The following is a 16295-nucleotide window of genomic DNA, read 5'->3' as shown; positions in this document are numbered from 1 at the left end:
TAGAGGCTGGACCTGTGATTCATTGGTACAGGGAACTCCCAGGTGGGAAGCTTCCTTTGCCAAAACAACTCAGCACTTTGTGTGCAGCTCTGATTCTTAGAAAATTGGCTCAACCTAATATGACTTCCTCTGGTCACAGAGCCAGTATGAATCAGAGTATATGCCTCAAACACAGGTTGCATTATCTTGCTCTATCTAGTCACTGTGCTGCCTCTCTAACTATATAATAGTTAAATTAAATACTCTGGCTATGCTATCTTTAACCTATCCTTGCCCTGCTTTTAAGTCTTTCTTGCCATAGATTTTTTTGATACACAATTAAAAAACACAATACTTCTTTTTAAGGAACCAGAGGCTTAGGCCCTTTCAGCCTCTTTTTTTAAAACCCTTATCCTCTTAGAATCTATACTGAGTATCTGTTCTAAGGCAGAAGAGCCATGAAGGCTAGGCCTTTGGGGTTAAGTGACTTGTCCAGGGTCACACAGCTAGGAAGTGTCTGAGACCAGATTTGAACCCAGCAACTCCCATTTCCAAGCCTGGTGTTCTATCACTGAGGTAAGTAGCTGCCCTTCCAGTCTTGCATCTTAAATGTCCTGTCTGAGTAGAGGAAGAATCAAGGATCGACTGGTTTTCCAAAAGATGGATTAATTTGTGACTGTGGAGACAGAGAGTCTCATATTGCTGCTCAAGGAGATGGCAGTGACATCCTGCCCCAAAAGATGAAACTAGCTAGTGAGAATGTGACTATTACCCTGGTAGTCCCTTTTGTTGAGTGTTAGGGTTGGCAATGTTTTTATATCAGTTTGCAAAGGGAGGACATTCTTAGGGGAAAATGCCCTGAAAGAGAACTCTAGTTTTCAACTGGGGCCCTGAAATGGAATGTATGGCACTAGTAAGGCAAAGGTCTGTTAAAAAGTCTGGGCCAAAAGTGCCTCAGAATCCATAGTGGCTGCCATGTGGTACTTCTCCATCAGTGAAAAAAGGATTTAGCTAAAAATCTCTCTTCTAGTTCTTGCTTCCTTCTCCATTGAATACCCAAATATTAAATTAGTCCTTGTCACTGATTTTTCTTTAAAAATTGTGATGAAGATGAAAAAATAGACTAGTGATAACTCCCTGATGCTACTGGGTCAACCTTGGTTAGTAAAAGAATTAGGAGATCAAATTTATTCCAGATTTAAAACTGACATACTTTTTCATATCCAGCACTCAATCCCTGTTTAGGAACATTCCTTCAAATTAAAATTCATTCCCTTAAGATTTATTCAGTGTTCACTGTGTGGCAAACAGTTGACTAGGTGATGTAGGAAGTAGGCTAGATTGGAGCAGTTGTAGAAAAGTATTTATTAGCTCCAGAATCTGAGGACATGGGTTCAAATTATGACTCTGCTGCATAGGACCTGTGTGACCTTGGATAAGTCACTTATTGTAACATGAGGGAAGATGGTCCCTTCCAGAGTGACCTAAAAGGAGCTTAGTGCCAGGCTATCTGCCCTTCTTATTTTACCCATTAAGAAATTGAGGTCCAGAAATGTGAAGTGACTTACTCAAAGACAGTATTGGATGACAGAGGTAGAATAAGAAAACATTTTCTACTGAAGTAGAAAGAGCATGGATTCTGGTATTAGATGGCATTGGGTTCAAATTCTGCTTCTTATGCTCCCTGTGTGACCTTGGGAAGTAATTTAATTTCCTAGTGTCTCAGCTTACTCATCTGGAAGATGTGAGAATCAGATAAGTCTTTTCCACTTTTTGATCCATGATCCCATGAATGTATAGACCTTTGGGGAAATAACAGACTAGAGGACAGATGGGCTGAATTTTCCTCTGTCCACTTGGAGTTGTAAATGTCACAGACAATGTATTTGACAGTCCAGGTGAGCTGACTTGTGTGAAAAAGTCTTTATTTTGCAGTTGGTAACTTCAATTGTTGCCTCTAGGGTATAGATAAGATCTAATGCCAAGTTTTGTGTTTCAAGGTACACAATAGCACTTTATGTCTTATGATCTATAAGTCACTTATGGTCATAGAGCTCTTTATTAAACTTAGGTCACAAAATTTGTCCAATTTTTCCCTTCTCCTTCCACTGAATCTTGAGACATTGACTTGGGACAATATTAGATACTCATTGATTGTTATGAACATTCTCTCATTTCTCCTGCCCAACATCACTTTGCTTTACTTACACTGAACAACCTTGTAAACCAGCAATAGCCAAACCCCGCACCTCTTACCTTCTTCCTACTTTAAACAGGGTTGTTTATGTTCCCATCCTCCCTGACCTTCACCCTTCTCTTTTCTCGGTGTAACGATCCTTCCATCTTCAGCATCCCAGCTTCCTCCTCCCTTCCTTCATCCCTTTTCCATCTGTCAGGGATTCCCCTATTAACTTCCTTTCCTCTACAGCCTCTCCCTTTTTCTCACATCCTCTATCTCTCCTTCTTGGGGTGGGCGGGGGTGTTGCCGCTCCCTCATTTTTATTTCCCCTCTTTTTCTCTACCCCTTCTCCCCTCCTTCTGCTCCGCCCCATGACCCATCCCTCTCCACCCAGGTTCTTCACTCCACCCCACGCCCCAACACCCCTTTATAAGCCCCCACCCCTTCCTCCGATCCTGGGGTGGGCGCGCGTGCTTACACGCGTCTGCACACACACAGACATACGCACATGCACACGCGCGCACACACTCATACACACCTCCTTCTCCCCCCCTTCCCTTGGCCGGGCCTTCCCGCTCCCCACAACCCCTCCCCTCCCTTCTCCTCCTCCTGGTGACGTCTGGGTCCCTGCCCGTCTGAAAACTCCGCGCCGCGGCGGTTGTGGAGGAGGAGGAGGAGAAGGAGGAGGAGGAGCAGCAGCAGCGGCAGCAGCAGCAGAAAGAGGAGGCGGCGGCGGCTGCCGGCGGCAGAGGCTGGAGGGAGCCTCGGGGAGGTCGGGCAGGAGGGGGAGAGGAAGAAGGACGCTGGGTTGGGGAGCTCACTGCCCTGAAAAGGAGGGCGAGAGCCCGCAGCAGCTCCAGTAACCACCGCGGCAGCAGCAGCAGCAGCAGTAACAGTAACAGCAGCAGCAGCGGCGGCGGCAGCTCCAGCTCCAGCCCCAGCAGCCGCCGCCGCCGCCACGGTGAAGATGGTGGCTGCGCTGTGCGCCCGGAGACTGGCTCGGCGTTCGCACTCGGCGCTCATCGCGGCGCTCACCGTGCTGCTGCTGCAGACCCTTATCGTATGGAATTTCAGCAGCCTGGACTCCGGGGCCGGGGACCACCGAGGCGGGGAGCAGCGTGCCGGTGGAGAGCCGCCCCCAGCCCCGCGCCGGGAGCGCCGGGACCTCCCCCTGGAGCCTTGGGCTGCAGCTGGAGGAGGAGGAGGAGAAAGAGGCCCCCAGCCACGGGGGGACAAGCTGCCACGGGAGCGAGGAGGAGGCGGCGGCGGGGGCCACGGCGAGCACCGGGCGCAGCATCCGCCCCGCCGGGGGGAACCTGCTGCAGGCGCCGCGCAGCTACCGGGCCGGGCTCTGGTAAGATACCTCCTTTAGCTCTGCTGAACCCCGTTGGGCCGGGGCTGCTGCTTGCGCGCTGTGCCGAGGGAAACTAGGTGGGGGGGGGGGAGGAAGGAGCGAGGGAGCCCCAGGAGCCGCGACCCGGCTCTCCTGAGCCTGCAGCATCCGACACTGTCCCCCTGTCTTCCTGGGAACTGGGGAGCTCAACCCTGCGCAGGAGGGAGAGCAGGAGAAGTGAAGGGGACGGCGTGTGTGTGTGTGTGTGTGTGTGTGTGTGTGTGTGTGTGTGCGCGCGCGCGTGTGTGTGCATGTGTGTATATGCGTGTGATTTGGGGAAGGTGAGGAGTAAGGCAGGAGGAATAGGGGAAAATTTTGGAGCGCGACTAGAGAAAGGGTTAGGGACTGGGAGTGGATTGGTGTCCCTAGTCCCAGTAGAAACAGGCCGGGGTTGAAGGTCTCTGGGTTTTGCTGTCCTCAGATTGGGGGTGTGGCGGGTGTGTATGGGTATGTTTTTTACTTGGGGGGGGGGGAGCGAGGATACCGAAAGGGGAACCTAGTTGTTCCCACTGGAGATCGGTGTGACCTCGAGAGGTTTAGTGTGGGAAGGTGGGTGGGTGGGGGGGGGGCGTGGAGGTACGCGGTGATTTATCTTCAGATCTAGAGGCTGTATCCATTTCTTGAGTGCTGGTGTCAGGACAGAACTGGCTTACCGAGGGGTTTGGTGGTGCTGGAGCTTCCCACCCTCGCCCGTTTTCCCTCGTTACGTTTCTGCCTCTTTTCCTTCATTTGTCCCGTTCTCTCGTTCCTTGTGTTTCTCTCTCCCTGCGCCTGTATGTGTCTTTATATTTAGGACCCTTGTATGCCACTCCATTCCTGAATTTCTCGTTGCATCCCATCCTGTGTCTCTGTGTGCACTGTGTCTCTGCCTCCCTGACTGTTTCTCTGCTTCTTTGTCTCTGTCCCCATGTCCGATGTCGCTTTGCTTCTTCTGTCTCTGCCTAGTGTGTCTTGGCCTCTGGCCTCAAGATATGTCCTGTCCTCTCTCTCGGCCTCCACCTTGGGTGTTTTGGCTTCTAGGCTCTAGTGAGTCTGGGTCTCTGTATCCCTTGCCATTGCCCTCTATGGCTGGTGTGGAAGCAGAACTATGAGCCGTTTCTTTTGCAAACCCACGAAGTGCCTTGGGCTCAAACTGGGACTTGAGCCTGATTGGCCAGGTCTGTGCCCTGCTATGCCCCTTACTCTGTTCTTCTTTCTTGGTTGTTTCCACAACCTCTTCGTGCCCTGCCTGAGGGGTCTTTCCTGTTCTTGATTGAGCTAGACTAGAGCTTTCACTGGCAGAATGGATGACTCTTGAGTCTAAGTGTGTACCTTTGCATTTCTATGTATAGTAGTGTCTGATTGTGTGACTAGGTCTTCCTTAACTAGCTCTTTCCTATGCTATTCCCTGTAAGAGTTCACTTTCTCTCTGGGGAAATTAAGTACACAGGACATAGGAAAGCAGTGTAAAAACTGAGTGATTCTTCTATTATTAGAAGCCCTATTTTGAGACATAATTGCTACCTTTGAATATATATATATATATGTATATGTATACACATGTGTGTATTTTCAAGATCTGCTAAGCTGCCTTTAAAGAGAGCAATGATCTTTGCTAGCCCAAAGCCTACTCTGTCTCAGAGCTGAGCAGCCGGTATACAGAATGTGCTGGCATTTGTCTCTATGGTAAGTTCATTTATTTTTAGGGAGAATAACCTGGGATTCCTGATGATAAAGAACAATAAATAAATCATAGCTACCTGCCCTCTCTCGTTTTTAGTAAGAGGTTTAATTCACTTTTCTGGAGCCAGCCCTGGGGTGGTGTGTTCAGGTAGGAAAGGAATTCTATTTCCTTAAACATTAAAGTCCTAGGGAAGCAATTATACTCTTAGGGTGAGCCAGCAGGCATTTACTAAGCACCTACTAAGTGTCAGACACTTTGCTAAGCCTTGGGGATATGGGAGAAAGGGAGAGGGGACAGTCTCTGTTCTCGAGGAGCTCACTGTCTAAATGGAGACAACATTCAGATGGTTATGTACTAACCAGATAAAAATGGAATAAACTGGAGATGGTCTCTGAGGGAAGGCACTAAGATTAAGGAGGAGTGGGAGATTTCTTGTAGAAGGTGGGATTTTAACTGAGACTTGAAGCAAGCCACACTGATTGATGGCGGGGGTTGGTGTTGGGAAGAGCAATGCTTGCAATCCAATTCTACATTTCAGTATCGGATCTTGGGTAATGGGGGGGTAAGGGGAAGCTCCCCAGGAGAAATGGAGTATCTTACTGTAGGGAATAATTGAAAGAGGTGATTAAGATGCCTGGCTCTTTTTGGAGTTCTACCTTTTGTCTACCTGTGCTTATTCAGTTAATTATCTTAATCTCTCACCTTGGAGGGACATAGAGAAATCTTTGTACTGGGAATGGTTTTTCCCCTATTCCTCAATTCTCTGTTGCTCTCACCTTGGCAAAGCGCATGGAGTATCTTCTTTTATAATCAGAAGCAATGATGCCTGTTGCTCCCCATTGCTTTTCTGATCGAGGTTTAGTATCCGTATTTATGGCATATTTTTGGCATGTTTCTAGATTTTCCCACATCCAAATATCTTTTTCTTTCTTGAGGTTGTTTTCCATTTCACTCCTTGTTGTCTTTGGGGTTGCATTTATTTATTTATTTTGCTTATTCTTCTACTGTGTTTCCCTTTAGACTGAATGCCATTCTCTGTGTGTGTGTATTCCTATTCTCCAGGATCTGTTATTTTATTTTATTTATTTGCTGGATTTCAGAAATTACAATTCTGATACAGTGCTAGAGCTCTAAGGTTCCCAGACCCATCTCTGATGTGTGTACCCCACCCTATACTTGCCCTTCACCCAAGGAACCCAATGAGGCCAGAAGGGGGCAGGCTCTTCCCAAAGTCCAGTGTAGTAAAAGGCTAGGATAATTGGGAGGAAAAGAAGAGATCAGAAGGAATGTGAGTTTTTCTAGGTACAGACGATTGTACTTTATTTCCTTAAACCCCAGTGGGCCTGCATGCTGGGTGGCATGAGAGCAGCCCGGAAGTGGAGGTTGTCAGAATGTTTGGACTCTTAGAGCTTGCATATAGAAAACTCACAATGCCAGTAGCTTAGAGAATAATTTATCACCCTGGTCTTCAGTCTCCAATATCTCTTCATTTTTTTATCTAGAGGTTTTGAAGAGAATAGACAGTATGTAAAGTGCTTTGCAAACTTTAAAGTACTGTCTAAATGTTCATTATTATTATTATTATTATTATTATTCAATATAGGCAGTCATCTTTTTGTGGCGTATGTCTCAAATAACATTTGATAGAGGTAGGAAATGATAGTCTCCTTTTAGAGAATTGTTTATGAAGCATTTTCTAAATATGTCATCTCTTTCTTATGCCATTTGTCCCATTTTTTTTCTCTTAGATTTCTATATGGAAAGCAACAAAACTATATTGTCTTTTTGGTGCTTAGGAGAGGTCCAAGGAAATACATCCTTTTTTTCTGAACATGTTGGGTGATAGATGGTTTGGTTTGTATCAGGGAAAACTATCAAAGTGTATTTTTTTATAAAAAGAATTGTGAGACCTGTCTTTTTTAATCCTACATCTCCCAAGGTCTATCCCCTTCTATCCCAAGCTTCTAGCTACAAAAATTCATGGTTGAGCAAGATTTTATTGGGGAAAAAAAAGATATCATATAGAGCGGATACACATTCCCAATCCTCTTCCTTCTCTTCCTCCTCCTCCTTCTCCCTTTTTTTTTTTTTTTTTTAAATTCTGGACTCTTTGTGTCCTGGCAGTTTGAGGAAATCTATAGCCTCCTTCTCAGAAGAATGTTTTTAAATGTACAAAATACAACACACAACATTACGAAGGGAACCAATTGTATTGACATACAGTTATTAAAATATGAAGCAAGTTTATTTCTTTGTACCTATGCTTCTTTTGTGTGGTTCCTCTAATAGGCCTTTCATCAACTCTGAGTTTTAATATCATCCTGGGGCTTGAGAAAACAGATTGGTGTTCTGTAAGGTTTTTTTTTTTTTTAATTGTTGTCTGGAGGCAGTAAGGTGGCTCAATGGATAGAGAGAGGAACCAGACCTGGAAACGAGGTGCTGGGTTCAAATATATCCTCAGATACTTCCTAGCTGTATGACTTTGGACATGTCACTTAACCCCAATTATCTAGCCCTTACTACATGGGAGATTTCAATGGAGATTTGTAGAAATGACTGTAAATGAAGACTTGTGTGCCACAATATTATGGTGTTTATTTTCCTTCATTACAAAATCCACTTGTGTCTTTAGTGCTTAACACAGTGCCTGGCACATAGTAGGTACTGATTAAAAACTTGTTGACTTACCCTGACTTGCTTTTCTATGATAGGTAATCTTGAAATCCTCTCATTTAATGCTGAAGGGAAGCAATGCCTTTGCCTATAGATGAATTGTGGGTAAATAGGTATTATTTAAGGACCCTAACTTGTCCCTTTTCCATGTAAAGAAGAATGGATTTTCCATACCATATGACCCTTCTAAATGTTGATTTCTTTTGTTCCTGCAGAAATTCCACATAGTTCACATTTCTCAGATTGTTGAGGACCTTTTCAAATGCTGGCTGCAACCAGAAAAAAAATGGTCTCACTATCCAAATAACCTTTGGGCCTAACAGTTTTGAAGATAAAACACACAGTTTTTCTTTCTCCACAAATGTTTTGAGGATACAGAGAATAGAGACTATTTTGTTGATGGTTAGATTTCTCACACTCCGGAAGAGTTGTATTTTGTTTAATACTTTACACTTTGTATACAGAAGGATGCATCTTGTACAATATTTATACTTCCATGAATACTGCCATCTGTTTAATTAAATTAAGTAAAACTTTAAGTAAGATAAGTAAAAGTAGTATTTTATATATATGCATGAATTTATAATTCTGGATAATCCCTTTTGCCTTCAACCCAGTCATGTTTTATAGTCCTAGGTAGCTCGTCAAAAGTTGACTGACAGGTATTCTCTACAGTTAGAGAAACTGATGAACAGAGTAATTGCTGTATCTTAGATGGCCACACAGATAGGGGCACAGTTCTGTGATGCTCCACAATCCTGTGATATCATGGGATCAGAGATTTAGAACTAGAAGGGAACCTAAAAGCCATATAGTCCAACTCCATTTTACAAATTAGGCCTAGTGGTAGTAAGTTTCAGAGCTGGAATTTGAACCCAGGTCCTCTGACTCTAAATAGGTAAGAAAATAGCAAATCATTCTAGTATCTTTGCCCCCCTCCAAAAAAAAATCCCCGTGGGGACATAGAGTCAACTGAACAACTTGTTTAGTGTACAACCTCTAACTCCAAAGCCAATGTTCTTTTCACTGAACCACACTTCTTCAATGTCTGCATTTTTGTCTGTAAAATGAAATAGAAAAAAATATTCTTTATCAAAAGTATCTCACTGGGAATTTCCCCAAGGGACTTGTCCAGGTGTATGAAATAGTTGGGACGCCCATAAGTATTTTTGTGTAATTTGCACATTCCTACAGAGACTAAGGTGACATTTATGTTCAAGCAGTTTTACAATTGATCTCTTATGGATGGGCTCTTCCTTGGATTTTTCTCTTTTCCTTCTTACCCACGCACTCTCAGGAACCCAGAATCTCATATGTCAGAAAGAGGAAAATGAGAGAGAAGGAGGGGCTTGGAGTGTGATGAGGTTAAGGGAAAAAAAGCAGAACATGAAGATAGGGCAGGGACAGAAATATGTGCTAGGCCATAGTTTAGGGAACATTGGGTAATCACTAATATTTGTGGCAATATTTATTTCCTGTTGTATTATAGTTTTCCACACAGAGAAATGATTCTCTTCCATGTTTCATTGCATTGGAGGCATTGACAGCTCCAAAAGCTCTCTGCCTCTCTCTTTGTATGTCTTTGTCTCTGTCTCTCTTTCTCTTTCTCTGTCCCTTCTCTTCCTCCCGCCCCCAACCCAATTTTGGTGCAAAAAAAAGGAATACCATTTAATACTAACTTTTTAGTGTGCACACTTCTGAGGCTGAGTCAGCTTAGTTCTTTTACAAATAGAACTCAAATATTACCCTGTCAACATTGAATAATATTTTCTTTGTCTTCTTTGATATTTTTAATGATAATTCCTACAAAAAATATCCACTTCTCCATGGGGGAAATAATTTTATCACTCTCACCGAGTCAAACCCCAGACTACTGTGACTGATGGAACTGTCTATAGTCTCCTTGTAGAGACACAGAGCTCCTCAGTCACAGAATTCTTGTCTAGTGTTCAAAGAAGGCAAATGGGTGAGTTTGGTCAAAATGCGTAGCAGCTGGGGCAGGATTCTGTGCCACCTGAAAAATGAAATCTCTCCGGGTGGTGAAATATGCTGCTTGCATACCTGGGCATAATTGAATGTGAGCTGCCAACTTGGCAGGAGGAAACAATTTTGAATTAAGCTATTCTACAGCTGAAGAAAAGGAATTAAAAAAAAAAAAAGAGTGAGGGGGAGAATGGAAGGTCCCCCGGTCAGTGGAATCTGGAATTTTCATTACTTATAAGCTAGTCTCCTTCTATTATTCCTCATTCAATTAAAATGACATTAGAGATCATTCTTAAGAGTCCAAACTGTATCATTAGTGTTTACAATTCAAGTGAGGAGTCAGAACAAGGTATTTCTTTTCAATGTGCAGCCCAGATTGTTTTTGTGGAGACGCTTCCTTTAACAACTGAAAATTTCCGTTTGCCCACGGATGGCAATCAAACAGCCTCCTGACAGAGCTGTGGTTAGTGGTTTCTATTTCTCCTTTTTTCTTTCTTCTTTTTAGGGGAGAAAGGGGCAGATGTCTCTAGGAAGAGAACATCAAAGCAGATCTCAGCTGATTTAGTTTAATTTTTTTTTGCATGATATATGTATGATCGGCCCTTGAACAGGATACCTTAAAATGCTGCTTGTTAGGGGGCCAAACCTCCAACTTGCAGGATCAAGCAGTGAACTAAGAAGAGTTTTATTTTGGGTCTGCCCTGAAGAATTTCTTTTTTCCCTTAGTGTGGGTATTACCATTGCTCCAAGAGTCACATTTCCTGGGCAACAACTGACACCAAATCTTTTTAGCCCCCCTCTCCCAGCAACAAAACCATAGACTCTTAAAGCTAGAAGAGACCTTGTAAGGGATTCCTTCTGACCCTCTCAACTTTTTTTGTTGAGTGATTTCAGTCACATCAGCCTTTTCTTGGCAGAGATACTGGAATGGGTTGCCATTTATTCTCCAGCTCATTTGACAAGTAAGGCAAGTAAGTGACTTGCCTAGGGTCACACAACTTTCAAGTGTCTGAGGTAAGATTTGAACCCAGGAAGATGAGTCTCTCCTGTCTCTAGGCGTGACGCTCTTATCTATTGCACCTCTTAGCTGCTTGTTTTTTATTTTTTTATTTTAAACCCTCACCTTCAGTCTTGGAGTCAATAGTGTGTATTGTCTCCAAGACAGAAGAGTGGTAAGGGCTAGGCAATCGGGGGTCAAGTGACTTGACATAGCTGGGAAGTGTCTGAGGCCAGATTTGAACCTAGGACCTCCTGACTCTAGGCCTGGCTCTCAATCCACTGAGCTACCCAGCTGCCCCCTCTCTTAGCTGCTTGTACCCACAACTTTACCAGTGAGATAGGCAACACATCGGATAACAGAATCAGAATACAAAATTATCCAACCGAGCTTTAGAACATTGATCTGAATCTAATCTAAAGAAATATTAAAAGAATAGGTATATATTTTTATTTTTGTTGTTAAGTCATTTTGGTCATGTCTGACTCTTTGTGACCCCTTTTAAAATATTCTTGGCAGAGATACTAGAGTGGTTTACCATTTTTCTCCACCTTATTTTATAGATAAGGAAATTGAGGCAAACAGGGTAAGTGACTTGCCCAGGATCACACAGTTAGTGTGATGATATCATATAGACATATACACATGTATATAAACACCTGTGGTATAAGTATTTAAGACAGAATTTGAACTCACATCTTCCTGACTCAGTCTGGAGGTTCTATCTCCTGAGGCACTTGCATCAACTTCAAAGTACAAGAATGCTGGAGACATACCCAGACTGTAGTTCTTCTGAAAAGGATCTGGGGGTTTTATTGGACTACAAGCTCAATAGGAGTCGACAGGGTGATAGGCAGCCAGCAAAGGGAATGTGACATTAAGCCGTACTTAGAGAAATGTCGTGTGTCTAGAAGGAGGGGAATGATAGACCACATAGGTCTGCCCATCTGGAGGACGCTCTTGCGTTTTCTGTCACATCCTGGGGAGAATCGAGATGACTAAGAAGGAGGCAGGAGGAGAGCGAGAGGTGGCGTGAGCGTTCCTCGAAGGAGCTGGGGATTCTTAGCCTGGAGAAGAGGCTCCGGAGGCGGCTGGAACCTGCCTCCGAGGACCTGGAGGGCTGGAAGCGTGTCCCTGGGTTCCGGTGGCTCTGAAGGCTCCCTCCGTCTGGGAGCCGAGCGGAGGCTTCCGAGAGGCCGATTTAGGCTGGCCATTGGAGGACCAGCTGGCTGGCCACCAAAGCTCTTCAGAACTGGAAAGAGCGAGCCTGGAGGGTGGCAAAGGCAGTGAGTGCTCCTTTATCAGTGCACTGGACAGAAGGGCTTGTGGTCAAGCGCAGGGAGGGCTAGATGACCCCACCGCGAGGTCTCTGCTCATTTGGCAGTGTGGGGAAGTGACTTCCTCGGAGGGCATGACCAGTCAAAGGTCCAAGCCCAGATCTGAACCCACGTCTTCTGACCCCAAGCCCAGTATTCTTCTACTATCACACATGCACACGTATACACACGCAGACATGCGCGTGCATGCACACATGCACAACACACATGTTATGTGTGACACAACACACGGTCATAGAAGGCATTCTATGATACACACAGACATGTGTGAACACATATGATCTATACAGCACACCATGCCACATACATGTGAACACTGCTCATGTGCGATGTGATGCATGTATATTCCAGATGTCATATTGTTGCACACATGTGTTGTGAATACGTGCACACAGAACACATGTGTTGTATGCATGGTCACACTGATCCACATAGGACATATACACATGCAGCCATGTTATAGTCATGCACACACATATATGTTATGTACATATGCATATACACACATACCCAGACACATACATAGACACACATGGTGCCCCCAAACCTTAATTCAGTTTAAAGCTATTAAAGCTGATTAAATTATTAGAGCTTATCACTGCATTATGTCTTTGGGGACAGCATATATATATATATACATATATATGTACATATATATATATATACACACACACATATACACACATATATACACACACACATATACACATTTTTTGTATATAGAACGTATATTTTATATATGAATATCTATATACATGTTTGTATCTAAATAAAATATATTTGTCTGGACGTATATGTATCCTACTATTCTTTCAAGAATGTTTTATTCTAGGGAGTTTGATGAACTCATCTGTACTAATTTGTTTTTAGTGCTAAGGAGTCCATAGAGCTCGACCTCCTAGGTAGCGTATGGATTTAAATTTTAAAAGAGACTTCCTAGGTCACAATATCCACTTTTTATCTTTTATGCATTTCTGTGTTCCTGAGCTTTTTATGGATTGTCTGTTGGCCTCTGCATGTCCTTTGTAGCTTCCATAGAAACACCCCCCAACCCCCACCCCATTCCCATTTAATTTCTTATGCCGACCTGCAATGTATTGAAACTGCAATAAGGAAAGTTGCAATGTAGAAGGGATACCTGTATGAGCAGTTATTAAAAGTTTAAGGTAAATTAGGTTGTCAGAGTGATATGTGCTATCTCCCCTGAGAAGACCTGGGGTGAAATAGAGAGAATCTGAATTTGTAGTCAGGTTGGCTTGGGTTTGAATTCCCTCTCTCATGCATGACCTTGGGCAAGTCATTTGCTTCTCTCTGGGATTTGGACTATGTCCTCTAAGAAGAGGAGGGTGGAATAGAGGAAGTCTGACTTTTCAGTTAGGAGATGTGGGATTGAATTCCAGCTCCGTTTTTTACTCATTGCATGACCCTGGGCAAGTCATTTGCTTCTCTCTGGGATTTGTGCTGTGTCCTCTAAGAAGAAGAAGATGGAATGGAGGAAGCTTGCCTTTTTTAGTCAGGAGATGTGGGACTAACCTCCAGCTCTGATTTTTACTTATTGCTTGACCTTGGGCAAGTCACTTGCTTCTCTCTGTGATTTGCACTCTCTCTCCTAAGAAGAGAATGGTGGAGTAGAGGGAGCCTGCATTTGGAGTCAGAACTCCTGGGTTTGAATTCCAGCTCTGACTTTTACTCATTACATGACCTTGGGCAAGTTGCTTGTTTCTCTAAGACTCAGTTTTTCTTACTTGTCAAATGGGTGTGGTGGGAACAATGCCTAAGCTACCCACCTTGGGGGTTGTTAACGAGGAAAACACTTTGTAAGTCTTTAATGTGCAATACTAATTTGAATTATAAGCTATTCACAGGAGGAAATATTTTACAGTAGCTGGCATTTATATTGCACTGTAAAGTTTGCTAACTGCTTTACAAATCTCATTTAAACCTCGCCCCAACCCTAAGAAGTAGGTGCTATTATTAGCCCCATTTTACAGATGAGAAAAATAAGAAGGGACAGAGGAAATAAGTGACTTGACTTGGAAGGGACACCTAGCTAGAATGTGGTAGAGTCTGGATTCAAACTCATTTCTTCCCAAGTCCACTTAGCTACCAAGAGGGAAAAGGGAAGGATCACTTTGGCACATAGCCAGGGCAGGCGGGAGCAAGGTTTCAGGATTCAGGGCTGGTAGGGCCCTATCATGAGAGCAGTGCTGGGCAAGGAAGCACAACTTCACAGTTTTGCTGAAGGTTGGCCTGGCATAGAAACAGGAGCATCTCTACGCAATCAAATTGTCAGGTGAGTCAAATTGCAAGGTTTTCTGGTAAGAGCCACAGAGTTGAGTGTGTGTCTGTGAAATTACCTCCGTCCTTCCTCATCATGAGGGAGGTGATGTGTTTTCCTATGGAACATGGGCCAGAGATGAAAGGCTTAAATGATGGAAGATGATTGGAGCTTTTTTTGGAAGAGGGAAAGCCTTTGTAAGTGGTATATGATGGATGGCAAAGGATATTCAACCAGGTTATTCACTGTTTTTCCCCTTAGGCTCCCATAAATAAATCCAGAGGTATTAATCACATGGTTTAGTTCATAAGGAACCTTCCTCCCCCTGTTTCCCATGGGCCTTTGCAGAATATGGCACAGTGGTATCAGAGAGGAAAAAGTGTTTCCCTCCAAGTTGTATGCCATGGTTGAGGGTGGATTGCCTCTGGAAGGACTCTTTCTTTCAAAGCATTTGTTTTCCTTCATTTTTCAATATAACCCTCTATTCCAGTGCCTACCAAATAGTTCTGTTTTTGTTGTTCAGTTGGGTCTGACTTTTTATGTTCCCCATTTGGGGTTTTCTTGGCAAAGATACTAGAATGGAACTATTTCCTTCTTCAGCTCATTTGACAGATGAGAAACTAAGATAAACACAGGGTAAAGTGACTTGGCCAGGGTCACACAGCTAGTAATTGTTTGAAATCAGATTTGGACTTGGGAAGATGTCTTTCTCACTCCAGGCCTGGCACTCTAGCCACTACACCACCTAAAAATGGGTTTTTGTTTGTTTGTTTGTTTTTTAAAGTAACCCTTACCTTCCACCTTAGAATCAATACTGCATATATTGGTTCTTAGGCAGAAGAGTGGTAAGGGCTAGGCCAGGGGTCGGCAACGTATGGCTCTCAAGCCATATCTGGCTCTTCTGAGGGCCAGATATGGCTCTTTCTATAGGAGCCATAAAGTCCATTTTTTTTTCCAGGTGCTGTTACAGGAGCGTGCACTGTGAGCACTGTATGGCTCTCACGAAATTACATTTTAAAAAATGTGGTGTTTATGGCTCTCACGGCCAAAAAGGTTGCCGACCCCTGAGGTAGGCAATTGGGGTAAGTGACTTGCCTAGGGTCACATGGCTGCGGAGTGTCTGATTGATCAAATTTGAACCCAGGACCTCCCATATCTAGGCGTGGCTCTTAATCCACTGAGCCACCCAGCTATTTCCTAGAATATCGAAACTAGTTTAAATATTCTTTAGAAGGTGAATCGAGTAAGCATGGAAAATTTTTCTAAAAAAACAAAATATTTAAATCTTAAAAAAAAAAAAAAAGAAGATGAATTGACTTCAAAAAAGGAATTTCATTATTTAACCTAAGTAATTTTTGGATTATCCACAGTTTTGCATATATAAAAATATAAATCACTCTTTTCTCCCTTACAGATAGCATGGATGACAGTGTTGAGAATTTTGTGAAGTAGGTTTGCATCCGAGCAGAGTGGTATTCTGTAAAAAGCTTGAGACTCAAAAGCTTTTTGCCTGGGTTCTAATCCTGGCTTTGTTACTGTGTGACCTTATCTTCTTTGATTCCCAGTTTCCTCATCTGTCAAATTGGTATAAGAATACCTACCTTGTCTACATCAGTGGATTATAAAGATCAAAAGGAACACTTAGTTGTATGAGGACTTCATTCAAAAATCCTAAAGCACAGCACAAAAGTAAGGTAGCATCTCTGGTAGAAGAGAGTGATGGTGAGGTTAGGTCAGCAGCTGAACTCGCTTCACTCCATTATGTCTATCAAACATTTACCTGAATGTTATCCATAGAAAATGGAAGTTTAAC

At 43.5% G+C, this 16295-nt stretch overlaps 1 protein-coding gene across 2 annotated transcripts in view; it reads left to right on the top strand.

Annotated features, from left to right (window-relative positions):
• The first annotated feature begins 3125 nt into the window (after positions 1-3125).
• Positions 3126-16295, top strand: part of XYLT1 (xylosyltransferase 1) — a 435908-nt gene continuing 422738 nt past the window's right edge. For both annotated transcript variants that reach the window (XM_044660441.1, XM_044660437.1), the window contains exon 1: positions 3126-3512. In XM_044660441.1, coding sequence (XP_044516376.1) covers positions 3126-3512 — 387 coding nt within the window. The remainder of the gene's footprint in view (positions 3513-16295) is intronic.

The sequence above is a fragment of the Gracilinanus agilis genome, chromosome 1 (genome assembly GCF_016433145.1).
Source record: "Gracilinanus agilis isolate LMUSP501 chromosome 1, AgileGrace, whole genome shotgun sequence".
Lineage (NCBI taxonomy): Eukaryota > Metazoa > Chordata > Mammalia > Didelphimorphia > Didelphidae > Gracilinanus > Gracilinanus agilis.
The sequence above is the reverse complement of the archived record's forward strand: the minus strand, read 5'-3'. Positions and strand labels throughout refer to the sequence as shown.